Source organism: Herpailurus yagouaroundi, unplaced genomic scaffold, assembly GCF_014898765.1.
Source record: "Herpailurus yagouaroundi ecotype Mexico unplaced genomic scaffold, PumYag 355, whole genome shotgun sequence".
Classification (NCBI taxonomy): domain Eukaryota; kingdom Metazoa; phylum Chordata; class Mammalia; order Carnivora; family Felidae; genus Herpailurus; species Herpailurus yagouaroundi.
In genome coordinates, this window is record NW_024412572.1 from 1,392,856 (window position 1) to 1,420,336 (window position 27,481).

Below are 27,481 nucleotides of genomic sequence, written 5' to 3' on the forward strand. Positions count from 1 at the left end.
AGCTATGGACACCAACGTTTAGCACTTGGGGGTGGGGGGGTGGGGGGCACATGAATGGACAGTGCAAAGAAGATTCTTAGGGTAGTGAAAATACTCTTATGGTGCAATGATGGATACAGTCGTTATACATTTGCCTAAACCTATGGACTTTGGGTGATTATGATGTGTCAACATAGGCTCATGCTTGGTTAAAAAAAAAAAAAAAGTACCACCCTGGTGATTGATGTTGTTAATGTGAAGAAGCTGTGCCTGTGTGGCAGCAGAGGGCATGTGGGAAATCTCTGCACCTTCCTCTCGATTTTTTATAAACCTAAAACTACTCTAGAAACTTTTTAACTGAAATTAAAAACTAAAAATAATTTTTTAAGTGGGGCGCCTGGGTGGGTGGCTCAGTCAGCTCAGATCACGGTCTCGCGGTTTGTGAGTTCGAGCCCCACGTCAGGCTGTGTGCCCGTCAGGTCCTCCGTCTCCCTCTCCCTCTGCCCGTTTAAAAAAATAATAATTTTTGTAAGTTAGAACAAAAGAGAAAATATGGAGGAGCCTCAAGGAGGCATTCAATGCCCACGCAAGCCCCAGTTAAACAGGGTGACTGAGATGCTTCTGTGTTTGTTTGGTTGACAGGATTGTGGAGCTAGCCCATCAGCAATACCCTGAGGCCATTAACTCAAACTAATTTCCCTCACTCGCCAAGCAGCCTTTTAATTATTCACGGATCGGTTTACTTATGGAGGGAGAATGCCCTGGTTTTATTGAAATGAACACACAGATCATCTGCCAGTTACACTTCTTCCTGGAAACTGGAAAACTTGGATTAAAAGTTAAACTGTTTCTTTAAAGTTGCAGGCCCACATTTATTTTTTGTTTTTGTTTAACAAGGTGGCCCTTTACAGATTTGTATCAACCAGGAACAAACAGCTGCTCTGATGGATCCCGCATGCCTGGTAACTAGTGCCTTTTGCAACCTTACACCCTCTTTGTCTACATTCTCTCTTTAGGCAAACCTAGACAGTTCCATGGCTTTAAATACCATCTATATTTATACACCCCGCCCTGAATTCTCACCTGAGATTTATATATCCATTTTATCTACTTGAGATCTATTTTTGGAGATCTCTACTTCCAATCTAATGTGTTCAGTTCTAGAACTTCATATTTTCCTTCCCAAACCCACTCTGCCCACGGCTTCCCCTTTGTCAGTCAGTTAAGGGCTCGCCATTCTTTTTTGTTGTTGTTTCGTTTTGTTTTTAATTATTATTATTGAGAGACAGAGACAGAGCGTGCGCAGGGGAGGGGCAGAGAGAGGAGGCAGACACAGAATCTGAAGCAGTTTCCAGGCTCTGCACTGTCAGCACAGAGCCTGACACGGGGCTCGAACTCACGAACTGCGAGATCATGACCTGAGCCAAAGTCAGAGGCTCAACTGACTGAGCCATCCAGGCAAAGGGTCTTTCAACACTGAATCGCATCACATCATTTCTCTGTCCCAACTCTCCAGTGATTTCCCGTGGAACTCAGAATATAATTCCAACTCTTCACCATAATCGTAAAGGGCCTACCTGCCGGGCTCCTGCCCACCCCTCCACCCTCTCTCCTGCTAGTGCTCCTCTCTTCTCCACCGCAGCCCTCTTCCTGTTGGGGTGCACAGAGCTCTTTTAAGCTCAGATCACAGCCTTCACATTTGCCCCCCGGGACCTGGGCTGTGCTTCCACCCAAACCTCCATGGCTGGATCCTCACACCCCACAGCCCTCCTCTTTACTCGTAGTGCAATGTGCCATTTTGGTTTCTTCTTAGAAATTAAAACACATAAAAATTACACAAAACTAACTGGTATTTTCTCATTAACTTGTATATTCTCTCTTTAGTCAACTAGTACCTAAGCCATGAGAACAGGGACCCTTGTCTGCCTTGTGAATTGTATCCCTGAACAGCACCTGGCACATGCTAGGGGCTCAATAACTATTGGATGGATTTGATTTGGGTTCAAGAGATGCCTAGCCCTGGCCGTGCAAGAAAAGCATCCTCTTGGACATCTACACGTCCCCAAAGGCAGGCAAAGCAGGTAAACCTGGAGATTTAAATTAAACCAGAAGTTATCTTGACCCTCAAGCCGGGCGGCTCTCCTTGTATCTATCTACACATTGTAGAAATTGCTGCCTCAACATGCCAGGCCCCAGTCAGGCCTCTGGCTTTGCACTGCCTGTCCTGCGGAGCCCAGGACACCAGGTGTCCTGAGGTCACCCAGGTGGTGACAACAAATGCCTCACCCTTCCCACCATGTTTTTTTTTTTGGAGGTGGGGGTGGGGGGGTCTTTCCTATGAAAGTATTACCCATCCATGCACTAAGAAAAATTGAAAATTACAAGTATGGCAAAGCAGGAGAAAAATCACTCGCATCTTCACACTCTTAGCATACTGGGGTATTCCCTCGTCTCTTTTCAGGACATGTTTTTGAGATAACCTGCAAATAGTTTGCTAACCTCTTCTTTCTCATTATATTGTTAGCACTTATGGTCATTGGAAATTGTTCCATAAACAGAATTAGACAGCTAAATGATATTTCACCGTCTGGATAATTTACTGAACGCATTTTCTTTTAGACATTTTTTCCCCAACACTAACATGGCCATGGACATTTATCTCCACATATAAATATGTTTATCTTTAAAAACTTTTCCTCACGGATAGATACCCGTCTTTATATGGCCCTTGATACAGTTCCTAATAAAACCAGGGAGAGCCAGATGAAAACCTTTAGAAAGCGTAAGCGTTGAAAAAACTACCAAAATCCTCCCATGTAATTCACAATGAAAGCAACACCAATTATATCACACCCCGTGTTTCCCTTTATAGTATCATCATTAAGTATGAAAAATGCATGATTGTTAACCATCAGTCTCTCCTGCTGAACCGTAAGTTCCATGGACACAGGGACCTTGCACATCTTATTCATGGTGCCAGGCATGTGTTAGGTGCTCAATATTACTGGATGGATGGATGGGCAATCAATATACTAGTGAGAGTTTGAAAGGCAAAGAGAGAGGAAAACTGCTGAATGCCAATCCTCCAAACACCAACCCACCTCCCACACCCCAACTTCTCCCCTGGCAGCAGAACTCACACCCATGTCAGTTCCACTTATTCTTCATACAAATTTTATTCATACAGTTTTATTTTTAAATCATTTACACATATTCATACAAAGAAAAATAAATTTCAGGATGGAACCTTGGGACCGTGGTAGTTTAAAAAAAAATCTCTCTGATCATTAGCTAGTGAAGACAAGGCAAGAGGCTTAGCAGTCATTTCTGGGGGTCAGTGGATCTCCCCACGCAGGGGGCAGCTGAGGACATTCCAAGCTGCTCCCTCATGTTCCCTCAATCTACACCTTGTGAAAGTAATATGCGGGAAGGGGATTTTTCAATGCTTTCCCCTAGAAACATTTAAAGAAGTTCAGCAAAAGGCTTACGGTAACACTGAACCACCTCTCTGCTAGGAATCTGGCAAGACTGCAATCTCCGAGCCAACTTTCTAGAAGAGCTGGCTCAACTCCTACTCGCACACCTTTCTAGGAGGGGGGCTTGCTGCCCTCACCACACCCCGCAGCCCACTTGCTCTGTCCTCCCACCAACGGCCCCAGAACAGAGCCCTTAATCTGATCCCATCTGGTCCCTTCCAGGTTCATTCCACAAACAAGCATCCTCCTACCCCACACACAAACACTCTCTGTACAGTTGACCCCAGCCACTCCCGGGGACCCCTCAATGATGACGCCAGCCTTACTGCGTACGGCACCGCACCCAGGCCACCTGACTACAGTCGGGAGAGGTCCAGGCACAACCGAACCGTGGGCACCCCCATCAAAACTCAGCTCTGCTGAGCCAATGCAACACTTAAATCCAACAGGCCGACTCCTAACACCCCACCCCAGGTACAGTCATCACAGAGGTGCACGGTAGAAGAACCTGCCACCCACAACTGCCCAAGAAAGCCGCACTATCACCAGTTCCCAGTAAAGGGGGGGGGGGGGGGGGCGGCGGGGGAAAGGACGGACATTACAAATGTGGTAGACCCTATCAGAAATGGCAGCTGATGACAACAGTTACCCTAGATCTTTGGGTCCTACCCAAAAAAGCAGCACCAAGAAAGGGCATGATGAGCAGAGAGATCTGTAGCTGGGGTATACAGCCCCTGAATTACCAAGGGACTCAGAGTCGACACAGCTCATTTTCCTACAGTTACGTAGGAAGGACACAGATTACCCCCCACCCCCTACATTGAGGCAGCTCCTGAGAGGCCGTACCGCTTGTGGTCATCAGCCCACCCCCTTGGTAGGCCCATTTGGGGAGAGGGAGTCACATCCAGAGCAGGGACCCCTCCAAGCAGACACTCACAGGGCAGCCCATCCCACTGTCACTGGGGCAGGCCAAACATAGTTAGGAGCGTGGGCAGATCCCGGGCATCAGCTGCCCCATAGGCATCACTCTGGCCTAACATAGACAATGCCAAACGTAGGGTGCTCCAGATATTCTCTGACATGGCACCCCCTTCTCCCCGAGGGCCCCGGCTTTTCCTCTGCATGTTCAGGGCCTCCAAAAAGTGCTCCACAGCCTCCCTGTAGGGAAGAAAAGTGAGAGATGGTGAGCAGAACATCACTGGAAGGAGACAGGTCAGCCGGCCTGGGGAGAAGGCTGGGGCTAGTCAGTCAAATACAGGATCAAAGAATGAGGAGCCGGGGTCAAAGGCGGGGGGAAGGAATTCGCCCATTAATTACTCAAGAGCTGCTCTCACCGGTGAGCTCCAAGGTTGATGCAGCTGATGCCCAGGTTGTAGCGGGACCGTATATAGCCAGGCTGTAGCTCAAGGGCCCGACGGTAGGCAGCTACCGCTTCTTCACTCTGGTTTCCGTTGGCCAGGGTGGCCCCTAGCTTATTCCACAGCAAATAGTCCTGGGATAGGAATGGAGAAGGGTTAGAAACAAGAGCCAGGCGCTCCAATTCTGCCCGTCCCTCCCCCTGGTTCACCATTCTGTTTAGCTAATACAGGTTCCTTCTGTTCCTCTGTCCTCCACTGTTCCCCGTGTGCCACAGTGCAACCGCTCGCATCTCCTGCAGACTCCCCGACATCCACATGACCCTGTACTCCCAGCCTCCTTTTCCCAATCCTCCCATGGCAACCAGTCTCCGGAACGAAATCTCCCATGACTCCGAAGTTCCCAACAAATGATTCTTCAGTAAGACACAGTCATGTTCTATTTCTATTCCTCCCGAGGCTCACGTTGGGACGGACGCTGAGGGCAGCTGTGAAACAGTCCACTGCCTTGTCATACTCCCCGCTCAGGTTGAAGAGGACTCCCAAGCCACACTGCACATCAGGGTCAATGGATGTAGGGTCCAGGCGCACAGCAGCCAGGAAGAGCTCCTTCACTTCAAGAAATAGGGAGCTGGATAAGTAGGGGGGAAGAAAAACAAAAACAAAAACACAGACATAGGTGGATGGATGTGTCTATATGCCCACCCTCCCAAAATATTTCCTTAGTCACTCACACCCTCGAGATTCATCAGTCTATCAGTCATCCTCCGACCCCCAAACTCCACTTTAGAAACCTGTTCTTCTGTTTCATCCCGGCACTGCACCCTGGAGTGCGGACCTCCTTCAAGTGGATCCTGGGTTTCCCATCCCACTCTTTTTTGTGTGTAATTTTTTTTTTTTAATGTTTACTCATTTTTTGAGAGACAGAGACAGAGACAGAGCATGGAAAGGGGAGGGGCAGAGAGAGGAGACACGGAACCCGAAGAAGGCTCCAGGATCCGAGCTGTCAGCACAGAGCCCGAAGTGGGGCTCGACCCACAAACTGCGAGATCGTGGCCTGAGCCGAAGTCGGACGCTTCACTGACTGAGCCACCCAGGCACCGCCCGCATCCCACTCTCAAACCACTGAGTCTAAGTCCATCCCAGCTTCCCAAATCAAGATCCTCCCTCTCCTGGGACTCCCGTTACCATCTGTCCTCCCAAGAATCCCTCGCACTCACTCCGACAACAGGGATCCCAGGATGCGCTTGCTGGGGCCCTGTCCCGCCCCACCAGCCCCTTCTTCGCCGCGCACGACCAGGTGGGCATAGGCCGGCGTGTAGCGCAGCCAGTCTCGCAGGGTTTCGCAGGCCTGTCGCTGCAAGGACTCGTTGGTGAAGCTCACAGCCAGCGCCATCAGTGCCGTCCGGTTATCTGGCTTTAGCTCCAGACACCTGTTTGGACAGAGGTGGGCAGAGCTGGCACCTGCAGGACACTGGAATACGGTCACGGAATGCAGAGTCATGACAGCCTCACCTGCCAGCTCCCTCAGATTACGAGGCAAAGGAATCCTCCACACGTGAGTTACTAACAAAATTACAGATATGAGAAGGCGGGATGTTTTAGCAGCCAAGGAACCAGTAAGGGTCCCACATATACAATTAACGGCTCGTGAGGAAACGTAACCAGGTGTCTCCAATTCCCTCCAAACCTTAAGAGTTTCGCCACAAGAACACACTCTTGCTAGTGACCGGAAAGAAGACAAGGATCTGGGGCTGGGACGCTAGCGTTCTAAAGGCTATCTGGAGGGCCTCGGAAGCACCTCACCCCACCTCTCACACACTCACCTCCGCAGCGCACTGATGGCTAACAGTTCTTGTTCATTCTCTGCCTGAGTGGTACCCAGATACTGCCAAGCCTAGAAAGAAGGTGCCAGATCCCATTACTCGTGTATTCACCTTGCCACCCTCCTTTCCTCTGGCATCCCCCTCTCCACCCTTACCCCCCGACCTCAGGCCACCACCCAGGCCCGCATCCATCTGCACTGCTCTGTGGGGCTTCCCGCAAAACTGAAGGAAGCCGTGTCTCATGTGAAGGCAGACCAGTGAGTCACTCACTTCCGTGTGCTTGGGATCCTGCTGCACAGCTGCCTCAAAAAGCAGCACCGCGTTTGGCAGGTCCCCCTCCTGAAGCCGCCGGAGGCCTTCCTCAAAAGGCTGGGGGTGGTCACGCAGGGGGTTCTCCTCCTCAAACTGGTACCCCTACAGGGAAAGGAAGCCAAGTGAAAACCTCTGGGACAGAGCCGTCACAGGCAAAGCAGAAGAAATGGGAGAGGACAACCCACACAGAGGTGGAGAAGTTGAAGGCCTCCAAACAGTACCCGAATTAAATGCCACCAAATTTTCCAAATTATAAAGGGGATCATCTAGGACTACAGTAAAATCATTCAGTATCGTGCTCATGCTGCTGTCTCCTGTTCACAATAACTGAAAAGCAAAGGTCTACAAACTGGGATCCATGCTGGGAGTAAGCTTATTTTAGGAAGTCTTTAAAGGCCTGTATTTCTACATCCTTGACTCTCACTACTGGACAGAACACATTTCTTACATGACCCGCTTATAGGAATGAGATAAGCTCTCCTTAGCTATTCAAAGGGCATTTCTTGGGGCACCTGGGTGGCTCACTCGGTTGGGTTTCTGACTTTGGCTTGGGTCACGATCTCGCATTTGTGGGTTCAGGCCCTGCATAGGGCTCTGTGCTGACAGCTCAGAGACTGGAGCCTGTTTCAGATTCTGTGTCTCCCTCTCTCTCTTCTCCTCCCCCACTCACATTCTGTCTGTCTGTCTCTCTCTCTCTAAGAATAAATAAACATTAAAATATTTAAAAAAAACAAAGGGCATTTCTTGTTTTCCTGCAGCAATGTGATAACAGATAACGGAAATGCAATTTGGAGTCAGAAGTCCTGCCACTCAAATCCCACTCTTGCCTAGCTCAGAGAATCACTGTGTGCACTGCCTGGATAACATGTGTTCAAGCACTTTGAAAACTTTAGTTGTTCCCTAATTTCATTCTTGAAAGTTACTAATATTAATCTGTATCTCATAGTAAATGAAACCTAGATCCCAAAATCCTGATGGCAAAAAATGCTTCAGAAAAACACCGTTCTCTTCTGGCTGACGATTTCTCATTTCAGGGAAGGATTATGATGCTATGTGCAAAGCTTTGTCTACTGGTATTTCATGTTAGGCAAAGAGGTAATAAGGTAGAAGGGAAGTCTCTAGTAAGCCGCATGACTTGGGACAAGCAAATAAAATGTTCCTCTTTGGGGAGTAAATAGTTACCATCACAAAACAATATACCAGAATGAAAAAGATGCAAAATACCAGGCAGAGCCCTTCTAAATGTAGCTAAGGACAAATAAGAATGAAACCGTCTACAATAAAGACGTGAGCGAGGCCCTTTTTCACTATTACTACAGAACTGCTAAAGAACTGGAAACACCTAAATTTTACCAGCCAAGTTCTAAACCATCATAAGTCATCAGATGAAAATTACTTGTGACAGACAAAACTTAAATAATTACAGTGGAAGTCTAAGAAGCAAGATATATTACAGGAGATGGATTAGGAATAAATGTATTAAAAGTATATTCATGTTGAGAATAAGTAGTGCTCCTGGGATGTCTCTGTACAATATGAAAACTCTGAAGGTAGAAAATGACCTTCGACCAGGGATCAGCAAACCTTTCTCATCAGGGCCAGATAATAAGTAATCTGTCACTAGTCAACTCCACCTTTGGAGAGACAAAGGAGCCACAAATATGTAAAACACATAAGCATGACTGTGTTGCAATAAAACTTTATTTATGGACACTGCAATTTGAATTGTATATAATTTGCACAGGTCACAAAATATTTCTTTTCATTTTTTTCAACTGTTTAAGGATGTTAAAACCACTATCAGCTCATAGGCCAGTTAGCAGGCCAGATTTACCTGTGGGCCATAGTTTGCTAACCCCCATCCTAGACATAAATCCCTTCACAACCAACTTCAACTATCGTCTATCATCGATCTGTTTTAAGCCACCCTGTAGGAAACAGAGATCATTGTCATCTATAACATAATTTCCTAATGAAATCAATTCCTGCCTCTCAGAACTACAGAGTTCTGAGATTATTAATTACAGAGTTCTGAGATTATTAATAATCAAGTGAGATTATTCACCTAAGTCTTATTATCAAAAAGCATAAAATACTATTCATAAAATAGGCATTCTCCTCAAAAGACAATGTAACAAATCAATGCCGTCAGGAGGTTCTCCAAATACACTCTTGTCCATGCTATCTATCCTCCTTGCCATTTTATCAACTGCTGATCAAAGAGGAATTTTTCAAACTTAGAACATTTGCATAAATGGAAAAAAGAATATGCGGGAGGAAGCTTCAAACCAAAAGAATGCAGCAGGAGCTTATGATCACTGTTGCAACCTAAAAAGTCTAAGCCGAGCCAATCAGTCTGATCCACTGTCTGGTCTATTCCAAAATCTCACAGGATCATGCAGCAGAAATAGGATACTATTGAGAGTCTAGCCCATCAGAGAAACTTCTTTATGCTAAAGGGATACAATATGTGCTTGAGCTACAGATGTTGTCTTGAAAATTTAAGGACCATCCAGTAAAAAAATAGTATATTCAGAGACCCATGAATTTATATGACAATCAGGATCAGATCCACATTTAAAAACAAAAAATGCACTATTGACATATAATTCAATAATAGCATAGGGGCGCCTAGGTGGCTCAGTCAGTTGAGTGTCCAACTCTTGATTTCAGATCAGATTATGATCCCAGTGTTGTGGGATTGAGCCCTGCATCAGGCTCTGAACTGAGCATGGAGGCTGCTTGGGATTCTCTCTCTCTCCCTCTCTCTCTGCCCCTCACCCCCTCTTAAAAAAAAAAAAAGCATTCAAGAAAATTTTATTCCACCTAGCATGTCATTAATATGAGAGCAAAAAATGCTAAGAAATGCTACTCATACAAAATCAATGATATATCTATATTTATTAAAAGCATGGAAATTTTCATCTAAAATATATAATTTGCCACTTGTAAGATGATGGAACTCTGCAACTTATCAAATTGCTTATACAAATTAATAAATGTATTATGTGCAGGTACTTCCTTCAGTTCTTCCTCCTCAGAATTCCACAGAAGAAACTCTTATTGTGGCAAAACATAGGGCAGGGTCCAAGAAGTAAGCTCTCTTCCCTGTAAGAGGATAGCTCTTAAAAACTAAGACTGAAATAAACAGTAGACAAAATCCCATTTTTCCCAGTACTAAGTTTTTCATTGGCTTTCAAAAGCTAGCCTTTTCTTTTTTTCTTTTCCTATGTGAGAGAGCAAGAGTGCACGAGCAGGGGAGAGGGGCAGAGTGAGAGAAAGAAAAAGTCTTAAGCAGGCTCCACGTGGAGACCGACTCAGGACTCGATCCCACGACCCTGGGATGATGACTTCTACTGAAATCAAGAGCCAGACTCTCAACCGACTGACCCACCCAGGCGCCCCAAATGCTAGCCTTTTTATAGTTATCTTGAACCCTACTCTTTCCTACCTTTGCATAGCTCCCCTATGTCAAGATCTACCTCAGATATCCTGCTTTACATCTCAGGCCCTGGTTCTAGCCCCAGAATCCTTTCCCAACCAGATCTGAGCTGAGAAGAGGTATTGCTACTCTCCTCCCCAGTTCCTGTTTCGTCTCTTCCAAAACCAAACAGTTCTCTCCCTTCCCCCTCATGCTTCAGCTCAGCAGCTCAATTCTTTTTTTAATTTATTATTTATTTTGAGAGAGAGAGAGAGAGAGAGAGAAAATCCCAAGCAGGTTCCATGCTGTCAGCGCAGAGCCCCAAGCAGGGCTTAAATTCACAAACCGTGAGATCATGACTTGAGCCAAAATCAAAAGTCGGATGCTTAACCGACTGAGCCACAGGCGCCCCCTCAGCAGTTCAGTTATTACCCACATCCCTAAATACCTCACAGTCCCAAAGCAGATTTTTTTCCACAGTGATACCTCTGAAACAGCATAAGCTTCTTGGTCTAAAGTATATGCTATATGCAAAACTAGATCAACTTTCACCAATGACTGCTGGAATATTTTCCTAACATTTAAGTTATTTAATATAATTCTCTGAAAACACCTAAATTGGCACAGGTGGTCAGTACCTACAGGAACAGATACAAATTTAAAATGAATCTGTGAGTTAAAAAAAGTAAACAGAGGGGCGCCTGGGTGGCTTATTCGGTTAAGCATCTGACTTCGGCTCGGTCATGATCTCGCGGTTTGTGGGTTCGAGCCCCGCATCGGGCTCTGTGCTGACAGCTCGGAGCCTGAAGCCTGCTTCAAATTCTGTGTCTACCTCTCTCTGTGCCCCTGTCCGCCGCCACCCCCCCCCCACCCCGCCCACCGGCAGTCACGCTCTGTCTCTCTCTCTCAAAAATAAACATAAAAAAAAAAAAAAAAGTAAATAGATATGAAGGTGGGAAGACAGATAATCTACCAATTACCACTCTCTACCAAAGGGGTATCTATCTCCTTAAAAATGTTCTCAATCAGGGCGCCTGGGTGGCACAGTCGGTTAAGCGTCCAACTTCAGCCAGGTCACGATCTCGCGGTCCGGGAGTTCGAGCCCCGCGTCAGGCTCTGGGCTCATGGCTCAGAGCCTGGAGCCTGTTTCCGATTCTGTGTCTCCCTCTCTCTCTGCCCCTCCCCCGTTCATGCTCTGTCTCTCTCTGTCCCAAAAATAAATGTTCAAAAAAAGAAAATTAAAAAAAAAAAAAAAAAAAAATGTTCTCAATCAACCTCCAAAGCAGAGCTCTTTCATCTAGGTTCTGAATGCATCATGGGCAAATCTCTATTATAGGTACTATGTCACTGTATTACCATTATTTGACAAGGATGGTCTATTATTATTAATCCTTATACCCTAAGAATAAAGCATACCTTCAAACACTGGAGAGGAGCGGGGCAAGGGAATGATTTAGACCTCCCTTCGTGGAAAGGGGTTCAAGGTAGTAATTACTTGAAAGTAGGTACCCTCCAAATTCAAGATTAAAGGAGGCACAAAACAAGGAAACCCTGCAATCCGAAAACCGAGTTCTTACCTTATCATAGGAAGCAGACGTGAGATCATCATAGTCAGAAAGCCAGGGATGAGCCTCTGCGTCCCGTTTCGCCATCTCCTCCAACTCTGCCTGCAACTTGTCCCAGAAATCGACATCGGACTGTAAGGAAGGGAAGGCAAATAGAAAAAGGAGATCCATCATGACCACCCCACCTGACGCTCAGCGCCGCTAGGATAGATTCCGTAAGGCAGTAGTTCTTAAATGTCAATGCATTTAAGATCTCCTGAAGAGCTTTTTTAAGTGAAGATTCCTAGATCCTACGCTCAGATCCTGATTCTGCAGTGTGAGCTGATGCCCTACCCCAAGCATTCTGACACAGAGGGCCCAGGACCACTAGGACATACAACATTCGTGGTACGTTTCTTTGCTGTAAAAACACCCACTCTCTCCAAAGGAGTGTTTTCTCTTGAGGTGTCTGCTCCTGTGCTACCTGCTCTCACCTCTATAGCTGACTTGGCTCGTTCAAACTCCATATCGAGGGCAGCTGTGTTTACTGGTCTTGTGAACTGGTCAACCCAGGCATCTGATGTACCCTGTGACAAAGAAGGATGGTCAGACCACCACCAACTTTCTACTGACTAAATACCCACTAAACACCAGCAACCTGCACACTTCTGAGAACATTCTCAGGATCTCTTTCCCACCCACTCAGGACCTCGATGCTACCAAGACAAGCTGGCAATAAAATCCCTTCCCCGTCTAGGACCACTGAACACTGAACCCAAGGCCTGGGGCACCAGCCGGCTCTCAAGTGGGACTGGGAAGTGACAATGTCCTACCTGCTGCTGTATAAACTCTGCTGCCCACTGTTCTGCCTGAGCTCGGCCCGACCCTGCACCGGACTCCAGGGACACCTGCCCCTCGCCAATCTGCCGCACGAATTTCAGGAACTGGGGCACAGAGACACACATAGGCCACTTGGGAGAGGACTTCCAGGTGTGCACTCTCAACCATGCCCAAGAGAAGCCTGCACTCACCCTCCCCCTGACCATCTCTAGCTGCAGGCAAGATTTGCTAAAAGACCCTGAAAAATGTAGAGAACAAAAAGAAAGGAATTTCTGGCTTTAAAGATTTGAGAAGACACACACAGAAAAGCAACAGGGTGAGTATGCAAGGAAGTGAGGGAAAGAATGCTGAAAGTAAGAGGCAGGATGCGAAGTCTCTATTCTCAAGACAGGAAGGCATGGACCCGGGATCTTATTTCCTTCTCTTTAAACTGGGGTATGAAAAGCTAGACTCTTGGCTTTGGAGGCCAGCTCTGCTGGGCAAAATAGCAGTGGGATGTGGCTCACCTCAGAGTTAGCCAACTTGGGGTCATCCACCTTGGCCACAAAATCACTGGCTGTGTGCTGCAGATCCTCCTCGGGATGATATTCATCATACCTGGAACAGGTAAGGGCAAACGAGTTCCACACACTCGTCTGCCACCACCTTCCCCATGCTATTCCCCACCCCCCAGCCCCTGGCATCACAGTTCTTATCAAGGAAAAGACACACATTCTTGTTGAGGTCCTAAAATTCCAATTTACATTAAAAAAGGACACTTGGTGGGGGGGGAGGTGCCTGGGTCAGTCCCTTAAGCATCCAACTCTTGGTTTCAGTTCAGGTCATAATCTCACAGTTTGTGGGTTCGAGCCCCGCTTCAGGCTCTGCGTTGACAGTATGGAGCCTGCTTGGGATTCTCTGTCTCCTGCTCTCTCTGCCCCTCCCCCACTCACACTGTCTCTGTCTCTCTCAAAATAAATAAATAAACAAAAAAAATTTTATAAAGAAAAAAAAAGGACACGGGCGGAAGTGGCAAAGTATTAGCTACATTCTTTTACTTCTCCCATTCACAAACACACCTTTGCAGAGAGAAGGAATATAGTAGCAGCCTCCAAATTAAAGAGGCAATAGGGTACGTAAGGTAAAGTTACAAACTTCTGGTTACGACACTTAGGATTCTTGACTCACTTACACTTTGAGTAGGAGTGATAATACAAGTGAGAACCTTAACACTGAAAATGAGGGGAGGTGCTTAGGTGGCTCAGTCGGTTAAGTGTCCGGCTTCAGCTCATGTCATGATCTCATGGTTCCTGAGTTCAAGCTCCACATGGGGCTCTGCACTGATGGTGCAGAGCCTGTCTGGGATTCTCTCCCTCTCCCCTTCTCCGCCCCTCTCTCAAAATAAATAAACTTTAAAAAAAGGGCGGGGGGGGGGGGCTCCTGGGTGACTCAGTCAGTTAAGCATCCAACTTCAGCTCAGGTCGTGATCCCACAGTCTGTGAGTCTGAGGACCGCATCAGGATCTCTACTGGCAGCACAGAGCTCACTTCAGATCCTCTGTGCCCCCCGTCTCTCTTCCCCTCCCCCTCTGGCATGCTCTCTGTGTCTCTCAAAATAAGAAAAGAAAAGAAAAGAAAAGAAAAGAAAAGAAAAGAAAAGAAAAGAAAAGAAAAGAAAAGAAAAGAAAAGGAAAGGAAAGGAAAGGAAAGGAAAGGAAAGGAAAGGAAAGGAAAGGAAAGAAAAGACAAGACAAGACAAGACGAGGGGACTGCAAATCAGTTTGAGAATGCAGATGTAGGAGGTGAGGGAGGCTGAGAAAACTACCCAATGCTCCTTTCACAGGGATCCATCCAGAAAGAAGTAGCTGGACTCACCAGCGATCAGTGGCAGCTGTTCCTTCAGGCTCTCCCAGCCACAACTTCTCCTCGGACTGTTCCAGATATTCCTCAGCCCAGCGGGCTGGGGACACAGACAAAGGATCTGCAAGGAACGGATTTGGAGAAATCACACTGGGCTCAGTGAGGGTCAGGGAAAAGAGAGTACCACGCATGTTCAACTGACCCTCTTAACCAAGCCAAAGCAGGGAAGACCCTACTGAATTCCTCAGAAAGTCCTGCTCGAAAGAAAACACTACTAAACTCTCAATATCCAACCCACTCCCAAGGGGCCTGGGGTCAAAGTTTACTGGATTGGAAACAGGAAAACAAATGAGGAGACTCAGGAAAGGAGTCCAAACCCTTTTGCTTGAAGTGCCAGAGGCCTCAGTAAGAAATAGCAGGCACTTGGGGCCTCCACCTTCCTCAAAGGCACTGCAAGAAATTGGTAAGGAGCTAAAGGAGAGCAGAAGACCTCTGGTCTGGTCTCCATCGACAGAGGTCACGCTTTCCCAATAAAACAAGCCTCGTATTTCATTGTAATAAAGCTACCAGGAGAACCTGAGAAGGAGAATGCTGGGCTAGAATTAAAAAATACCTAGGGCCACTCTTCCCACTGGATGTTGGTTTCATTTTTTTTAGTTGAGATGCAACATGCAAACATGAATGTACACAAAGTGTACCAAGCGTTAGTATACTGCTTCATTAACTCCACACGTGAATACACACGAATCACCACCAGCCACATCAAGACACAGAACGTTTCAGACCTCTCACAGGCTCCGTCAGGCCCTCCCTCCCCCAAGAAGAAACATTCTGACTTGTCACTTTTGATTCGTTTGTTTTTTGGTTTATTTATTTTGAGGAAGAGTGAGAGAGCAGCAGGGAAGGGGCAGAGAGAGGGAGAGAGAGAATCCCATGCGAGGGATTCAATGCAGGGCTCGAACCCATGATCCATGAGATCATAATGATCTGAGCCTAAATCAAGAGTCGGATGCTTAGCTGACTGAGTCACCCTGGTGCCCCTCACTTTTGATTCATTTTAGGGCTATGTTTTTTTAAGTGTAATTCTAGGAACTGTCTTAAAAGCTCTAGTGACAAAGGGCACTGCCACAACATCATAGTAAAGATTAGCAAGGTAACAGATTGAACGAGGGCACTGAACTCTTTCTCAATCTCCAGGACTTTGTCCTTTACTATTTTGGGGCCAGGGGGAAAATGAAAAAAACAAAACAAAACAAAAAGCACTAAGACATTATTCACAGGGGCCCTAAAGAGGGGTACCTGGGTGGCTCAGTCAGTTGAATGTCCGACTGCAGCTCAGGTCGTGATCTCATAGTTCATGAGTTCAAGCCCTGCATCGGGCTCTCTGCTGTCAGCCTATCTGCATACAGCCGGCTTCAGAAGCTCTGTCCCTCTCTCTCTGCCCCTCCCCCGCTTGCACTCTCTCAAAAATAAATATTTAAAAAACAACAACAACAGCAAAGGGGCCCTAAAGAATGAGTCAACACAGACAAGGCACCAGCCAGCAGTGTGCTTTCCTTCTGCCCTGCATCCACACTTCTCCACCATCAGTACTGAAATGGTCATGCTATCTTTGTCCCCAGTTTGGAGATCTGTCATTGCTTTCAACACAGAAGGCAGATGTATCCCTTTGGTATTAAAAGTCTACTCCATTTAACTGAGACTTTGCCTGAACAATTTCAACAAAGTAAGCTCAACATGTGGGTAAGTAATGTCAAAATCTGGAGGAGAAAAAAAAGGGGGATACAGACTCTCAAAATACACATAACTATAAATATCACTAATATAATAAATTAAGATATGGTTGACATTTTTTTTTTGGTCCTTAATTTCAAAGACTCTCAACATTTTTATCCAGATTCCCTCACTAGTTATTACGGGCAATAGACTGCTGGCCCAAAAGTGGAGACCTAAGAAGGAGACACATAATACTAAAGTAGACTTTACAGTGCCTTCTGATCCCTTCGTCCCATTCTGTTGAAAATTAACCACCGCTCCTCTTACTCTCCAGCCACTCCTGACTCTCAACTAGAGTGTTTTCCAGAAGCATACTCTGGCCACAAATGCTCCTCAAATTAGAGAGAATGCTGTTTTCTGTGAAATGCTCCTTTCAAGGACAAGAAGCAACGGAAAAAATATAAAGCATCTGGACTTTAAGAGACATGAGGCAGATTAGAAAAAAAATCCCAGGATGAGAAAAGTCATCCTCAAATAGCTGTAATTTGGTATTTGGCCATATTTAGCCATCAGACTCAGAATTTTCTGGCATTGTGAACCTGCTCCAACAGAGTCAAAATGAAAGAACCAGAAGAATTCTGTTTGGCCTTCACACTATTTTTTGAGAAATTCTTACAGAAAATCAGATCTATTTGGATACTCGAGATTGGAGCAATTAAGGCCTGCAGAGGAGAAGGGACTGTCCTAGCTTACGTAAATCAGTAGAGTCAGAACCAACAACCTTGACACCAAATACCCAATTCAGAATGTTCACCTTACTTACTTTCTCGTTGTGTGTTCCTTCCACCTAGGCGCATCCAGCCCAAGCTCAAAAGTCAAAAATTCAGAACTTCCCACCCTCATCCATAAACATTCCTGAGTTTGCTAAATAGCCCAGTGGTAAAGAATGTAGGTTCTACTTTGTCCATAAAAGCCCAGAAAGACTCAGTTCTTACCCTGGTTCTATAATTATGATTCTCTATTTTATTGGATAAATTATTAAATCTTTCAATGCCTCAGTTTTATCACCTGTTAAATAAATTTTTATGTTTCTCCCTAAAAAAAAAAAAAAAAAAAAAAAAAAGAATGTAGGTTCTAGAGTCAGCCTCCAGGCACTCAAATCCCAACACCACCTCTTATTCACTGTGCAAGTTACTTAACCCTTAAGTTTCCATTTCCTTATCTATAAACAGATATAAATAGATCTACGAATAGAGATAAGAACAGCTACCTCATAGGGATGGTTGTAAAGACCAAACGAGATAAGGCATGCATAAGGCACAGGGTAACAAATGTTCTCTATTATTAACATCACTGTTCACATAGGGAGCAAACCCATAGGGAAAGCAGAAAACATCACGATGAGATCGTTACTCCTTTTATTCCACAGTCTGTTCCTCTGCCACAGGGGGAGATCTGTTGCCACTCATCGTCTGCCACTGCTGCTTGCCTACAGCACAGGTCTCTCTCTCGTAATTACCATAGGAACCTCACACACCAGGTTAGCTGAGGCTGCCTGAATTCAAAACCCCTTAAAGACGTATTTCATCCCTGCAGCCAGGTCATAAGATGGGGAATTATTTGGCCCAGGAGATTTAGGGGCAGGGGTCGGGGTGTGGATTCCATCAAGAAATATGGCAGACTGAAAAATGAGCTTCATGTGGCAAATGGAATAATTCTGTAACTCGACTGTGATGGTAGTTACACAAATCTACACAAGTGATAAAACCGCATAAAACCATAAACACACACACACAAAGGCATGTCAAACCAGTGAGATTTAATACACTCTGTGGATTGTACCAATGGCAGTTTCCCGATTTTGATGTCGGACATAACAAACGGTCATGCAAAATATTACCACCAGGGAAAACAGAATGAAAGATACACAGAACCTTCTTCTACCTTTTTTGCAACTTCCAGTGAAACTATCAATTATTTTCAAATAGAACAAGACAAGACAATAAATGCACATCTAGGTTCTTTGTAAACTTGAGTCTGGAATCTTAACAATAGGGGTTTGAAAATAATAAGGATTTAAAGCATATAACCTTTCATCTTGAAGTCAACTTATCCATAAAGTAATAGGTAACCTACATCATCAATATAATAATATCAGCCACAAGTGTTATAATAATAAAAAATGAATGACCAGAAAATTAATTTCCTTTAGCTTTCTCCCAGATCTCAATTCATTTGTTCAATAAATACTGAAGGTCCACTGCGTACAAAGCAATAACTAATGCAACTACACATTTTTATGAAGGCAGGCCCCAAACAGCTCAACTTCCCTTTCCGGCTCTCCCTATCCCTGCCTCCATGAAGCAGGCACAGTCCCAAAAGAACAGAAAAAACAGAAGAGATCTCCCAAAGAGAACTTAATGAGACGAGTCCAACGTGTTTTTCTAAAGGTAATTATAACAGAAATCTCATCAATCTCAATGCTTTCGGTAGCAATAATTTTTTTTTCTGAGTTATCAAAAATGACGCCCACACATTACAACAGAAGTCTCTCTACAATAAGACACAGCATTTAAGTCTACAGTTTGTATGAAAAACAGTGTTGGTCTGGGGGAGTGTCTTTGTTACAGCTCAGAGTTTCACTTGAGGAAATTCCACAAAGAAGATTCTCAATGATAGTGTAATGGCTCTAAGTATGGAGCCTAGAGTCAGAAAGATAGGAGTCTGAATGTCATCTCTGTTACTGAATGACTTTGGATAAAGTATTTAACCTTTCGAAATCTCAGTTTCTTTATCCACACAATAGGGAAAGAATACCTACCTTGTAAGTATAACTGTGAAGACCAAATGACTTTAAGATTATAAAGTGCAAAGCATGATTCAAGAAACAAAGAACATCTACTGTTCTACCTTAAACTCCAACTTCAGCGTTGGAGGAAAGGGAGTCATGTTAAAAGAGGCCAACAGCTTTTAACTGTTAGATTTGGGGGTTTTTTCCTAAATACAGAAAGCCCTACTTTTAGAAGAATAAAAATGATGGAGGGAGAAAACAATTAGGTCCCTTTAGTGACCTCAGGAATATTTAAAAACGATGACAATGTGAATGCCCTGAGAGTCTATAATCTCTGTAACTTTGTCCATTTGTATCTCTTGTTATTCTTAATTTGTTAAATTGGAAAAAGGCTAACAAGTACTTCCCTTTGACAGCAAAGAAGAAGAGGAAAGCTGAAGAGAATGCCCTTCCCCCATGCCCCTATTCAGACAGGCCTGGGGGAGAGGAATCAATCCCGAGGGACGTAATGAGCATGGACCCTCTCAAAGAGCAAGAAACAGGCTGGGACCCTGAAGAGCTTAGGGTGCAGGCCCACCAGTAGAGCACCATGGTTAAGCCCACAGGGTCTGGAATCATTCAAACCCAGAGTCAAATCCCAACTCCACCACCTACAAAACTGAATCACCTCTGGCAAGTCCCTTAATCCCAAAGCCTCTGTTTTCTTATGTATATGCTAGGAATAAAAACAGTAGCTACCTCGGGAGTTCTCATGGGAATTAAATAGATAATGCATTCAGAGCACTTAATACAAAATCCAGAACATGATAAGTAAATATTAGCTATTAATTTTTATTATCATCATCAGGATATGGTCTTTGCCCTCTAAGACCCTGTACTTGAGGCCCTTGAACTCCCCAATCCCACTTTCCAAGGCCTCAACTCTTTTCAAGATGACTTAATGCCAGAATCCCACAGGCTGTGCTGAATATTTCTTCCTGGGCAATACTGCCATTCATCCAGTCTGTGGATCCTCACCACCAAATTACAGTAATAAAGTTCCAGATAAGAAAGAAGTACCTAACCCCTCGTGTTCTCTCTCCCTGTCCTCTCTCCCATTCTCTTTAAATAGAGAGAGATACAGAGATGCAGAGATATAATCTCCAAAATCTCTTATCCAGTTCAAACCCAGTCCCCTGCTTCATATAAGTTTCAACAATTCCCTATTATCACCTGAGGTTCAGTGCCCTAGAGAAATGAGTCAAGAATCCAGAAAAGTCACAGAAGCTAAAATCGCTCTATATCCTAAGATGAACTGGGGAACCAAAGAGAACTCTGCCCCACGCAAGCCTCACCTGTGACTTCAGAGATGAATTCTTGGGACCAGTCAGTCTCATTATAATCCTGAGTTACATCCACAGCATCTCCAGCTGCAAGAAACTCCTGGGCCCAGTTCTCAGACAAGGCCAAGTCTGCCACACCAGGAGCTTAAAAGAAAGAGAGAGAACTAAGAAAAAAAAAAAAAAGAAATACGTATCATTCTATCATGCCTAAGGAGCTCTCAGTGCACATGAAAACACTCTGTCCCTTTTGTCTCCTTCTGCATCTCAATTCCCCAACGCCAGCAGCATCCAAATATGGAACCCCCTTGGCCCTCTGTGCACGGAAAATGGTGAACTCCCCTCCCACCAGACTCTGGACCCACCTCTCTGGGGTGCCTGGCGGAAGTTTGACTGTTCAATCTCTTGCATCTCTGCCAGGAGATCATCCATCTTGAAAGTCTGAGGGGCGCGGGATACAAGTGGTGCATTCTGGTCCTGGAGAAATTCGGCCACCAACTGCCAGGAGAGACGTGATGAAATGAACTCAGCAGGAGATAACGCCCCATGAATGGGGGATGCTAAATACAAGGAAAGGGAAGCAAAGAAACTATAGATTTGCGAACACTCAAAAGAATACATTTTTAAAAGCAAGCAGGTGGAATAAGGCAAATCTCATTTGGCCAGGAAGGTCCACAGGTTGAAATATGGGTGAGCTAAGTTTAAAGTGAAAACGCAACGGGCAAAAGAAAAATGCAACGCAAGAGACTGGTATGTTTACCTCATCTTCCGAGGCTACTCCCAAAGGCTTAGAGACCTAAGACAGAAGAAAAGAACGGGGGGGGGGGGGGCAATATGGTACAGTGGTGAAGACCACACACAACTCAGTTAAACAGGGGTTAAAATTCCAGCTCCGGCATGTATAAATGACCTTGAGCAAGTCACAAAACTTCTCTGAGCCTCAGTTTCTTCATCTATAAAACGACGGCCTTCATCCGTCTGAAGATGCACAATGCTTAGCGCGGTGTTAAGTAAACACTCATTAAGTGGTAACTATCATTTGCGACACATCAGAGAGAGCAGTTATCCCCCAGTGTTCCTTTGCCCCCCCATCCCAGGCCACCGCTTGTGTTTCTACATCAAAAATACTCACCGCCTCAGAGGCGGGGGCTCCTGGGGGCCAAGGGCCAGGCCTCAACCCCTCCTGCCGAAGGGCCTTGTCCTGGGTGAAGTGCCCGGCCAGCTTCATGAGTGGGTTGGCACCCCCGCATTCGGCCTCCACCAGCTCCCGCATTGCCATGGTGACCGCCAGCTCACTGACGGGCAAGGGTTTGGAACTGAGGTCCGGCAGCCAGATCCTTCCCCAGCCCACAGCTCAGCCTGTATCTGGGGGAAGCGGGCAGACGTCCGTCCCAGCTGGTTAGCCCCTGGCCACGCTCCACCCCTGTGCCTTTTGCTACGGCCCCCACCTCTGCCAGGAGGTCCGAGAGGGGGCCGGTGCCCTCCTGCCGCCCCGCCTCAAAGGCCACCGCTTTCAGTCTGGGCCTCTCCGGCCGCCTCCACGACTGCGGGGTCAGGCGGCGGGACCGGCCGGCAGCCACCCCCTACAGAAGGGCCTGGACCCCATGGGTCTGAGGGGGACAATTCCGCGATCGGGCTGTACCGGAGCACTGGCCGGGCAACGGAGAGTGGGAACGCCGCCGAGCGTAAGCCGGGTTCCCCACACCCCCTGTCGACAGGCGAGCTCCGAAGGGAGCCATTCCTTCCCCCGTAAGTCACCTGAGCCCCTCCCCCGCATTCGGCCGGTCCGGGCCCACCCCTCCGGCCCCCGGCCCACCCCTTTCCCCCGCCCCAGTCGCAGCTCCGGCCCCGCCTCCTGGCACCCGCGAGGGTCTGGCCAGGGCCGAGGAAGACCGGGAACGTGTCCTCGCACCCCCTCGGGGCCCGGCGCTCACCGTCGCGCGCCGCGCCGCACGACCGGCCGGGGCACCTGGTGCGGGCAGAAGGGGGAGGGGAGGGGAGGGAAGGGAATGGGGAACCAGGGGCGGGGCTCGAGCTTAAAGGGGCCGTGGCGGTCGCGCAGCAGCCGCGGCCCGGAGAAAGCTGTTTGAAGGGGCGGGGCCTTAAGACTGCGACGCAGCGTGATGGGAGGGGCCGTGGATCTTAAAGGGGAAGAACGCCTTAAAGGGGAAGTCTCAGAGTGGAGACGCAGAACGTTCAAAAAAAGATCACCGGCGCTAGGACTTGTTTGATAGAAAGCTCAAAGAAGAGTGGAGCCAAGAGGGGCTTCCTGAGCTTTGGGGGAAAGCCAAGGGCGCATAATCCTGGACCCAGCTCCTCCTGACCCTTCCTTGACGGCACATTGTGACCCAAGGGGATTCCCTGCCCTTTCTGGGCCTCAGTTTCCCCTTCTAAAAAGGGGCTGGCTGACTAGTCTTTTGGTAAGAGAAAGTCCCTAACGCGGGAGTCGCGAGGGTCAAATCCGAGGCCTCCCTCAGCCTTCTAGGGATGCCCACTTCCAAATTGCCCCTACTGGGACATCGTCACAGTCTCCTTGGAGACAGAGGCCTGCCCCCCCCCCCCAGTCCCTCTGCCACCTCTGCGTAATGGGGAAAATAGCACTGGATGATGACAATTCCGGAGACTAAAATTGGGTCCAACGCATCCTGAGTCCTAAGCTGGTAACATACAACAAAGGTGCACAGTGAATCACTCCTCTCCCTTCCTTCTTCCCTCACCGCCGTCAAGGTCACCATGGTGGCCATATTCCCCACTGCTCCAGACTGAAAGGGTAGACATGATGCAAGAAATGATTTTTAATCACAGAATAAGCCTCAGGCTCCCCATCTGCCACAGAATTGGCTCTGGTGTCAAACTTCAAGTTCACTGGGAAATAAACCCTAATATCTCCCCTGGCTCCAAGACCAAGAGAGTCCCGGTGCCATAAAGGAAGGGCAGAAGGTGCTCAGAGCTGCTGGTAATTGAGCAAGGATGAGTTAGTACCAAAACACGGAAGCACCATCCCAGCCCGGGGTGCAGGAGAGGAGGCAGGTATACACCAGGTGGCGCTCCGGACCAAGCTTGTTTCCTGGTGTCCCGCAGATTTCAAAGGCCGAGGCACAAGGGGACCAAAGGGGCTTGGCTCGGTAAACCCATCCCTGGGAAAGTAAAGAGGCTGTTATGACACCTCAGGGGAACGGAATGGCAGGGCAGACCTGAAGATTGTGCAAAATTTCTCCTTTTCCTTACTTTTTCACCATCTTCCAGACCCCCACCCCCTTTTCCCTGGAGAACACATATCCCCGCCCTTGCCTGTTCACTGCTCCCAGGCTGCCCTCCCGAGAGGAAGAGAGAGAGAGAGGGAGAGCGAGAGACAGAGCAAGCGTCAGAGGAGAGGGGAAAATGCCTAGTACCTAATAAACTAAACCATGCCAAGGAGGAAGGGGTGTTCTCTGTAAAGTGTAAAGGATCCCTGGAGAGGGCAGTGTTTAACAGAAAGCATATGATATGGTAGAATTTTAGAAAATCAAGGCAACCAGAAAAGACTTCCAAGTACCATTCAAACCGTAGCGCACACATAACCACCTACTCTGCTAGGAGTTTAGTAACCGATTAGCAATAATTCATTATGTGCCCACCTGCTAGGAGAATGATAATAATGATAGTAACTGATGTTTATTTAATGCTTACTAAAACCCAGGCATTGCACTAAACACTTCATGGGTATTAGTGCTTTTAATCTTCATAATACCCTCTATGAAATAGGAATCACCAACCCACCCCACTTTACAGATAACACTTACCCAAAATCACACAGCTAGGAAGTCAAAATTCAATCCAGACACAACTCCAAATACCTACCCATTATACAACACTGCCTCCCAGTCTTAGAGAAGCCTTGTTTATAAGCCCTGGAGAACTTTGTCTCCCAGGCCATAGAATTCTGCACAGAACCTGGCCCACAAGTTCAAGGGGGACTCTGGTGCTAAGAAAAGACTAATAAAGCTAGTTAGGTGTTCCATATTCAATTTATTGATGTGTTAGATTTAAAATCCCAGGTTCAACTTTAAATTATTATTCTATTCATAAAAGTAATACTTTTTTTAAAGAGACTTATTTTCTATTTTTTTTTTATTTTAGAGAGAGACTGTGTGAGCGGGGGAGAAGGGTAGAGGGAGAGAGAAAGAGAGAGAGGGAGAGAGAGACAGAGAGAGGGAGAGGGAGAGGGAGATTCTCAAGCAAGTTCCACACTCAGCACAGCACCCGACACAGGGCTTGATCCCACAACCCTGGGATTGTGACCTGAGCCAAAATCAAAAGTTGGGCACTCAACTGACTGAGCCACCCAGGCGCCCCAGTAATAATTTTTATAGAATAGAAATTTTACTTCATGCTTTAATTTTTAATTCTACATATTCTTTAATTAATGTTTGATTAATTCAAATTGAACAGGTTAAAGCCCCCTTAATTTTAGATATAGACTGTATTTACTGTGTGCCAGGCATTGTTCTAAGCATTTTTCAAATATCAATTTATTTCATCCTCACAATAATTTAATAATAGCAACTATAATTAATCCCCACTTTACAGATGAGGAAACTGAGGCACAGAGCGGTTAAATGATTGGCCCAAGTTTATACTAAATAGCAAAGCTATAATTTGAACCTACACCAGGATCATCAAACTTTATCTGTAAAGAGCCAAACAGTAAATATTTTTGTCTTTTCAGCTCATACAGTCTCTGTCACAACCACTCAGCTCTGCTCTCACAGCACATACCCAGCCAAAGATAATATACAAATGAATGAGCATGTTTATGTTCCAATAAAAAATTTTATGGACACTGAAATTCAAATTTTATATAATTTTCATATATCACAAAAGAATCCTTTTGATCTTTTTTTAACCATTTTAAAATGTCAAAACCATTCTTAGATTGCAGACTGTATAAAAACAGTCAGCAGGCCCTAGTTTGCTGACCTCTCTACATAATCTGGTTCCAGAGTCCATGTTCTGAAACGTTATGCTAGACTTTACCTTTTTAAAAATATAAATTAGATTTCCTTGAACATTTTTAACTACCTGGCATTTAATATACGTATATTTTTAGGCATTTTATTTTTTTTTAATGCTTGTGTTTTTGAGAGAGAGAGAGAGACAGAGCATGGGGGGGGGGAGGGGGCAGAGAGAGAGGGAGACACAGAATCCAAAACAGGCTCCAGGCTCCAAGCTGTCAGCACAAAGCTTGACACGGGGCTCAAACTCACCAGTGCGTGAGATCATGACCTGAGCCAAAGTAAGGACCCCCAGCCGACTGAGCCACCCAGGGGCCCCTAAGCATTTTAAATGCCTAACAGGGCAAACAACCTTTTCAGGCAAAACTTTTCTAAACTTATTCAACCCTGTGCATCTAATACATTAAACTTATAAACATTTATCCAATTCTTTTAATCCTCCTCAAATCTCAAGTCCAAAATTTTACTTCCCAAATGGCAGGCTAATACATCAGATTCTCTTCAACATCAAATATTTTAATTCGTAAAGTCACTTACCTATACCTCTGGAAAGCAAACTTACTGGCTCAGGTAGGTCAAGATTACTAGGCTAAATTTGGAATCACAGTAAAGGTCTTTAAAAGTCATGTTTGAGACCAAGGCACAAACCTTAGGAGCTCCATATTCCCAAGACAGTGCTATCTGAATCACGAGTAAACACTCTCAACCCAATTTTAGAAATGAGTTCTGTCCGCTGTGTCATAGTCCCTAAGGCCACTTCCTTCAACTAATGCAGCATTCCAACTCACAGTTTACAGTTTTACCTGTTTTTTTGTTGTCTCCTTTAGGTGCAACTAATTTCTTTACTCGACTGAAGTTGAGTAAACAAATTATTGTAGAAGTGTTGAATTCTGTATTCCTTTTGGTTGGAAGAGGAGTTGGAAATGGGAACCACCTCCTCTGGTTCGATTCTTTGCTTTCTTAATGCTATAAGATGTAGTGCTATGCCACTGTCCGCGCTTTGGAAGTTGCATATCAAGGTACAGTCTTTACACCTGTACATTTGGAAGGGCTTCTTGGCTATGATTCGCCCATCCTCCCTTCCTCTCAGTAGCTATCGCTGGCAGAAATAACTCGGCAGAGAAAGAAAGCTGTATGTGTAGTGAGACACAGCAAATCCCAAAGCGGGGCCCATCTAAATATACCTGGATAAAAATCTCCGTTTCCTTCAAGTGTTCAGTATAGTGAGATCTAGATACAGCTGGGTGTACCCAGTGCTATCAACCTAGCTTTAGGTGCAAAGTACCCAACTCCATCTCCTGGCCACACAGCAGGGAACTCTCCAGGTAACAAGGACTGTAATACTACATACTCCCTCTATCCCTGCTTATAGCAGAATTTTACCACCTTCAGAAATCCGGAGAAGTGTCAGAATAGGTCACCCTTGCCAAAATCCAACTGGGAACCTTTTGATCCTCTCTCCCTCAAAGAATGGAAGGAAGGAAAGAAGGAAGGAAGGAAGGAAGGAAGGAAGGAAGGAAGGAAGGAAGGAAGGAAGGAAGGAAGGAAGGGAAAAAGAAGTCAAGGTTTTTGACTTGGGGGTCTTTCCCCAAATGAGTTTTGCTCCTTCCTCAGCACTTTTCACCAAAAATCTGTAGCGTACATAGACAAGCAATGTGTTTGTTCTCAGGAAGAATGGAGTAGATCTACTTTTCTCTATTCCTCCCACTAAGTACAACTAAAAAAACCCTGGACATTGTAGGTAAAATAAACATAAGGAGATTCCAAAAGTTGGAAAAAAGAAAGCAGACTGGCTAGGGACCTCGGTACCCAAGAAACAACATAGTAGTGGATTCTATGGGTTTCCTTTTTGCCTCTTATATGCCAGACTGGGTGCTAGAAAGGTCAGTAACCTAGAAATACCGACATACACGATTAAAAAAAAAAAAAAATTAAAAATCTCCAATAAAAGCCCTGCTCTCCCTGGCCAAAGACCAGGAACGGGGTGGCCTGCAAAGACAGAATCTTTTAGACAGCCACTCTGCTTCAGCAAAACACTAAATAAAAAACTGTGGGGTGGGGCGCCTGGGT

At 45.9% G+C, this 27,481-nt stretch overlaps 1 protein-coding gene across 8 annotated transcripts; it reads right to left on the reverse strand.

Annotated features, from left to right (window-relative positions):
* Positions 1-3,247: 3,247 nt before the first annotated feature.
* PEX5 (peroxisomal biogenesis factor 5) lies at positions 3,248-22,508 on the reverse strand. 8 transcript variants are annotated; one of them, XM_040462967.1, is made up of 16 exons: positions 22,352-22,508; positions 21,550-21,782; positions 21,178-21,213; positions 20,783-20,915; positions 20,433-20,564; positions 14,607-14,712; positions 13,260-13,350; positions 12,747-12,857; positions 12,408-12,500; positions 11,947-12,042; positions 6,907-7,050; positions 6,637-6,707; positions 6,031-6,243; positions 5,276-5,441; positions 4,790-4,947; positions 3,248-4,613 (listed from the first exon to the last, which is right to left on the reverse strand). In XM_040462967.1, the coding sequence occupies exons 2-16, from the start codon at positions 21,694-21,696 to the stop codon at positions 4,412-4,414; spliced, it is 1,899 nt and encodes a 632-aa protein (XP_040318901.1). In that variant the 5' UTR covers positions 21,697-21,782; positions 22,352-22,508; the 3' UTR covers positions 3,248-4,411. The 8 variants fall into 8 exon arrangements, with proteins under 8 accessions (XP_040318901.1, XP_040318897.1, XP_040318899.1 ...); XM_040462963.1 differs by having other exon boundaries at positions 11,947-12,066; positions 22,352-22,505; XM_040462965.1 differs by lacking the exon at positions 22,352-22,508 and adding an exon at positions 22,060-22,175 and having other exon boundaries at positions 11,947-12,066.
* Between the last annotated feature and the right edge of the window lie 4,973 nt (positions 22,509-27,481).

Coding starts and splice junctions, on each gene's coding strand:
- PEX5 (XM_040462963.1), bottom strand. CDS start 21,696: ATGGCAATGCGGGAGCTGGTGGAGGCCGAATGCGGGGGTGCCAACCCA. Junction 21,214..21,549: donor GAGCCCCCGCCTCTGAGGCG/GTGAGTATTTTT, acceptor CTTCTGTCTTAG/GTCTCTAAGCCTTTGGGAGT. Junction 12,858..13,259: donor CCAAGTTGGCTAACTCTGAG/GTGAGCCACATC, acceptor TCTGTGCCCCAG/TTCCTGAAATTCGTGCGGCA.